General features: G+C 38.6%; 1 protein-coding gene across 1 annotated transcript; it reads right to left on the bottom strand.

The window, feature by feature from the left end:
* Window positions 1-373: 373 nt before the first annotated feature.
* Window positions 374-5,142, bottom strand: LOC110864734. Its single transcript, XM_022113859.2, has 3 exons — window positions 4,929-5,142; window positions 977-1,188; window positions 374-907 (listed from the first exon to the last, which is right to left on the bottom strand). The coding sequence occupies exons 1-3, from the start codon at window positions 5,113-5,115 to the stop codon at window positions 527-529; spliced, it is 780 nt and encodes a 259-aa protein (XP_021969551.1). The 5' UTR covers window positions 5,116-5,142; the 3' UTR covers window positions 374-526.
* Between the last annotated feature and the right edge of the window lie 1,464 nt (window positions 5,143-6,606).

Raw genomic sequence — 6,606 nt, 5'->3', positions numbered from 1 at the left:
TTGGACCAAAAATATAAAATTTGAACTTAAACGTAGACCAGTCACCAGTAAAAAATACGCCCAAAATGTAAAAAAAAAAAAAAAAAAAAAAAAAAACCAAAGCGCCGAGCTTAGGCCAAAGCGGGGCGTTTTGGAAAAAAAAAAAAAAAAAAAAAAAACCAAAGCGCCTAGCTTAGGCCAAAGCGGGGCGCTTTGATGTAAAGTCAACAGACAAGGACTGAACCTGTCAGACCTTGTCTGTTGACTTTACACCAAAGCGCCCCTCTTTGGCCATAGCGGGGCGCTTTGGGGTGTTTAAATAGACCAAGAGCGTGTGCGAATAGACCAGGCCATTATTGTTATGCATATACTTTCCAAGGCAAATGATTCCTGCTTTCTACTAAACCTATGAAAATTTGACACCATTTTGTGCCTATCACATCTATAAAGTTAAGAACAGCTGGGGGTAATTGTCATTTCCATACTTTAATATTGATAATTAACAAACATAATATTAGCTAGTTGTACTTAATTTGAAGCCCCATATCTAATTTTCTAAACCAGCCACATCCCTAAGCACCCACCCAATCACATAAGCTGCAAAACCAGCAAGCGCGCCATTGAACAAGGTCCCGGAAACGGATAACGCGTATTTTTGTCCCGCTATCTTTGCCTTGGCAGCTCCCAGTGCCGCTAAGGCAAGAGCAGACAAAATACACGCGCCAATGAACTTATGCGTATCGTTGCATGTGAACGGAATAAGGATGATGAATGCAAGGATTGGAGCACTACCAAACACTAAAAACGCTCCAAATGTGATCAAACCTTTCTTCCATGGCTTCTCACCGTCGTCCGGCGATAAAATTCCGTTTTGGACCATCTTTTCATCCACCATTATGTCCTCATACTTTGCAAATATGTTCACAACCTTGAAACAATTAACTGATTAATTATAAAACGAAAAATAATTGTAGTGCATATATATGTGTATATATACCGTTGTTGCATCATCGATGTTCATGCCAAGATCTCGATACCGGTCGAGTAATGCTTGTTCTTGGCATCTCCGGCGGTTCGTGACCTCCCATTCGGTCACTAGGCGTTCCTTCACTGCAACATCTCGCTCGGTGTTACTAGAAACATAGTCTCCGAACCCCATTGATATCCCATCGGCCACCAAGTTGGCAAACCCCAAAACCAGCACATCAACTACAATGGCACAAACAGTGGACAAAATTTATTTTTGGAGTGTAAAACTGATTTTCATAATCCAAATTAGCTCACTTGGTCATTCTCCAATAATAATTACTCACAACGTTGATAGGACTCCTAACTTTCACTCGGGGGCAGATCCAGCCCACATTTGTGGGTTCCCAGGAACCCAGTACGTTTGGAAAAAAACGGAAAAAATTAGTGAGAACTTTGTAGAATTTTGGAAAAAATAGTAAGAATTAAAGAGAATTTAGCAAACGGAACCCATTAGAATAAAATTCTGGATCCGCCACTGCTTTCACTTTTGTTGCAAAAAGTTATCTCACTTTAACAATGAAGTAACTCCGTTTACCAAACTTTCATTTATGTGGTTTTAAAACAAAATTTTAAAGCAGTCATTTGAAAAGGAAAAAAAAGTGGGTCAATAATTGTTCATTATGGGCGGATGAACAATTTACAACACTATGGTGGGGAAAAATCAGTCACGTTTGCTCATTAGGAGCGGACAAACTTACCTTTTTATTACACTATAGGGCTGTTTGTTTACCTCTTGATAACGCTTTTAATAGTTCAGATATCTTACTGGTTCAGCACTTAATGGTTCAGACTGTTTGTTTCACAAGCAGATGTCTGAATAGTTCAGACATTTTCCTCTGAATGGTTAAGCACTATATAGAGTCCGAATGGTTAAGACCTCTAATCTGAATTGGTCAGATATTTGCCTCTAAACGGTTAAGTATTATACTAGCTCTTAATAGTTCAGACCTCTTACTGATTCAACACTTAATGGTTCAGACCTTTTACTTATTCAGCATTTAACCATTCAAAAGTTGCCAAACAGCCCATATGATTGCTTAATAATTTACAACACTCTAAATGGAGAAAAGATGGTCACTTGTTGGCCATCCGGTATACCTTTGGGAGAGGGGATTGGGAGCCATGTAGCTTCGTGGGATGGTGGGCCCCACCGGGCCACCCTCCTAATCTCCCACCCCTCCCGGTACCGTTGGGGCCATGAGTCCACACACACACTCCCTCTACGTCTCTTCTCTCTATCTCTTCTTTTATTTAAATTTTAATGATTATAAATGTTTAAAATAATATTAAAAAAAGGTGTGGGATCAAGAACGAGTACATTGTTTCTCAGATGGAGGTCACGAATGGGAGTAAATGCTGATGTCGCAAATGTTGATGTCGCACTAAGCTTGCTGTCTGTGAACTCAGATGAGTACAACGGAAAGCCTTAGACCATGCGTAGTGAGCGATATTTTTTCAAAATTTGCCACCAAACACACCCCCTCCCCACCCCCGGGCATTATTGGGCACTATTGTTCAAAAAATCCCCCCATGAGTTTTTTAAATCACGCTTTGTGCAAAAGTGAAGGGCCAATCACATTTAATCTTTCTTTTTCTTAGTCAATAGCTTTTTTTGTTGGGTTTTTTTATTTTTATTTAATTCTCTACACCCTTTTAACATAATGTTCACATCCCCACTACACTCATTTTAGAAAAACGCTCAATAATACTCCTTGCTGACTGTACTGCCACATGGCAGAAAACGCCCCAAGGGTGGGGGTATTATTAACCCTTACCACTACGCATGGTCTTAGGGACGGACAAAGTTACTTTTTCTATTACACTATGATTTCTTGTAAGATTGATTTATTTAATTAAGATTATTATAATCGAATTAGCTTTTTTTGTATGAATAAACAATGCAATTTAAATAGAAAGCTTAATTCACAAATGTAAATTACTTTTATTTACTAAGAGTAAATTACGATTTTGGCCCCCATGTTTATATCTAGAGGGGGCAATCTTGACCCAAAGGCTTCTAAGTGGGTCAATTTTGGTTGCTTTTAAAATTATATGGGTTGGTTTGGGTAAGATATTTTAACTAAATGGGTCACAATGGGTCACTTAAAATTCCATCTTGTTATTTTCGGGTCAAAGCGGGTCGACAACATAAAAGAAATTGGTCGATATGGGTTAGTGTCTTAAAGAAACGAGGCAGGTTTCGGATCGGAATGGGTTCAGTTCAAATTGAGTTTCGGGGCCGAGATGGGTTTCGGCACGACGCGGGTTTTGGATCGGAACGGGGTCAGGTTTCGGGCCGACACGGGTTTCTGCATGGGACGGGTTTCGGATCGCAACGGGTTTTGCGCCGACACGAGTTTCCGCACGAGATGAGTTTCGGGTCGGAACGAGTTTCGTACCGTTTCGACGCGAACCGTTTCGACGCGAACCGTTTCGACCCGCACCGTTTCGACCAGTACCGTTTCGAATTGAACCGTTTCGACGCGAACCGTTTGGACCCGTACTGTTTCGAATCGAACCGTTTCGATCCGTATCGTTTCAATAATTGAAGTAGATATACCAATGTGAGATTTGTTGTACACGTCGATTGTAAGTTTAAGAAAATCATGTATTTAATCTTGAATTAGGAAATTTTTTTGACACCAGGGATGTACATGCATTTAATTTAAGGAACCAAAAACACATCCAGAGTGTATAAAAGAAGTTATACCTTTAAGATCAGATTTCTCTAAATACAAGAATGCTAGCGAATGAAATGAATGATCAAGAAACAAAAATAGTATTATCAGATAGTATCATACTACTGTCCCTAGACATTCCAGGCCTAAGCCCTGACGGAGGCACGACAAAAATTGGCGAGTGGGTCGTCTACTGTTACATTGCTACATGAGACTACGAGAGGCACGACAAAATGGAAGAAGGCACTCTACTCGGTTATGCTCGTGACGATATGGTGCATGACAAAATTTGGCGAGTGGTTATAGTTTGATGTAAACCTTTTCTAGTCATTGCTCGTTATATCAATGTAAGCATGGCCTCAGCTAGCACCTAGCTGGTTTGAGGCTTTTTTGCTTGTTTTGGTGTTTTTTAACCGACACGACCCGAAACCCGTTCTGACCCGGACCCGTTCTGACCCGAACCCGTTTCAACCCGAACCAAAACAACCCTTTTTTAACTGACCCGTTTCGACCCGAACCCGTTTTGACCCGAACCCATTTTGAGCCATGATCCAACCCGACCCGACCCGTTTGTCAGGTCTATTTTTTTATAACTTTTACTCTTTTAGCCCAAAATTTTTTTTAACATCAGAGCCCCCAACGTCTTTTTTTCTAACCCTTTTTGGCCCCTAACATTTAACGGATTAGTTAGTGTTAGGGGCCAAAAGGGTTAGAAAAAAAAAGACGTTGGGGGCTTAGATGTTAAAAGATTCTTTTTTAGGCTAAAAGGGTAAAAGTGATATAAGAACAGGAGCCAAAATCATAATTTACTCATTTACTAATTCTTTAATCATTCTATGTAAAAGAATTATATTAAAAAAACATTTTCATGTGATCATTTTGTTAAATCTACTTAGTTTAGTAGTAGAAACAGTAAAAATTCAAGTTGATTTACGTTTCGACGTAAATTTTCTCTAGAAATGAGTCGGGTCAAATACAATATGTTCTTGTGCTTATTATCATGTACGTTTTCGGTGGACATCTTATGCTTATTATCATCTACGTTTTCGGTTGTCTACATTTTCACGTAAATTATATTTTCCTTTTTCGCAAATCAGTCGAGTCAAATATGATACGTTTTCCTACGTAGGTTTTCAGCTGGCCTACGTTTTGACGTAAACTTTTTTCGGAACGTCGCGACAATGTGCAGGGCAATTTCCTAGTTGTTATTCAAATACAGTAAGCATAGAATCCAAGACTCACCCGAAGATAAACGGCCGGCAGAGATGGAAGAGATGAGAGAAAACGAAGTGATAATGGCATCAAGTCCGGCGTAAACTATGCTCTTCACAAGCTCTCCTTTCCACGGTTCGCTCGGCCTTTCTCTGCCGTGTTTCGCCGCCGCATCAGGGAGGAGAGGGGTGGTGGTTCTGCTGCTCTTTCCGTCCATTTCTTTTATATTTTGAACCGCCGGTTTTCACCGTCAAGTTATAAGTTGTAACAAGATAAATGAAACCCATCAAAGGCTGTGGAAAAGGGTGGCTAGTGATGCCGTGTCACCTTGCATGTTTACTCGTTTTACACGTGGATGCATGTGGTCAATCGTTAACTTATGCTATACTGTACGTTTATTCTTACACGTACACGTGGCATATTAATATTAGTTTAAGGTTTGAAATTATAGCAAGTGGGTGCATATGTGAAGAAGAACGTGTGGTGTGCACAAGTCTGCTTCCTATAAAATAATATTTTGAGTTAATAACCAAAATAGTCGATGACGTTTACTCACTTTTGTCACTTTAGTCCAAAATCTAAAATTTTTAAATCTGGGTCCCTGAGATTTGCATTTTGTTGCCATTTTAGTCCAAATTTCAAAAACCCCTTTTTTTGACTGTTGCAACCAGCCTATTTTGTCCTTTTACGCAGGGGTATTCTGGGTTCTTGATCTGAGTTTGTTATAATAACTTATAAAAATGACCAAAATACCCTGCACAAAAGGACAAAATAGGCTGGTTGCAACAGTAAAAAAAAGGAGTTTTTGAAATTTGGACTAAAATGGCAACAAAATGCAAACCTCAGGGACCCAGATTTAAAAATTTTGGATTTTGGACTAAAGTGGCAAAAGTGAGCAAACCTCAGGGACCATTTTGGCTATTAACTCTAATATTTTAAATGCATTTATCATAATAATCAATCTTTTAAAACCCGGTTTTTAAATCGTACAGGTTAAGCTCATAAATGGTTTAATCGGTTAAACCGTGTTGTATCGGGTGGTTTAATCAGATTGACTAACTAACACTAAAATTCCACAAAAGACAACTTTTACTCAAAAAATAATTGAAAACTACACTATTTCATAATAAAATATATTCCCAAAGTTAATCAATAAAAAATAATCTAAAAAATCACTATTGATACCTTTTTGGGCGCTAGGTTTTACCAAGAAGGTAAATCGTCAACTTTTGGGCCATAAAAGATTAGTAGGTCCAAATTTTAACCTTTAACCCGGTACCGGTATAACCCAATTTATCAGCGATGCTTCTTTACCATTTCCTCAGTTTATCGGTGTGATTCGTGCCGGCCAAGCTTCCGGCATCCGGCTTAACTGGTTCAACCGGCGGTATAAAACCGGTTTTTAAAACATTGATAATAATGGTTTGCCCTTCCATTAGTTTCAATTTTTAGTTTTACAATAAACACTTTGTAGGATTAAAATCGTGATTGATGTTTAGCAAATAGTATCATCAATGTTAGGAGTTTTCGTATGGAGTTGGATTATGAGAAAGCTTTAAATTATGTGAAATGTATATGATTTCATACAAGAATACCTTGCAAAATGTGATTGTTTTAGCGTAAGTTTCAATCTATAGACCATATTAGCTATAGTTTAAGTTAATTAATTTTTTAGTTTACAATCCTTAACTTATTATCAGCAAAATAT

This window comes from Helianthus annuus, chromosome 6, assembly GCF_002127325.2.
Source record: "Helianthus annuus cultivar XRQ/B chromosome 6, HanXRQr2.0-SUNRISE, whole genome shotgun sequence".
Classification (NCBI taxonomy): domain Eukaryota; kingdom Viridiplantae; phylum Streptophyta; class Magnoliopsida; order Asterales; family Asteraceae; genus Helianthus; species Helianthus annuus.
The sequence above is the reverse complement of the archived record's forward strand: the minus strand, read 5'-3'. Positions and strand labels throughout refer to the sequence as shown.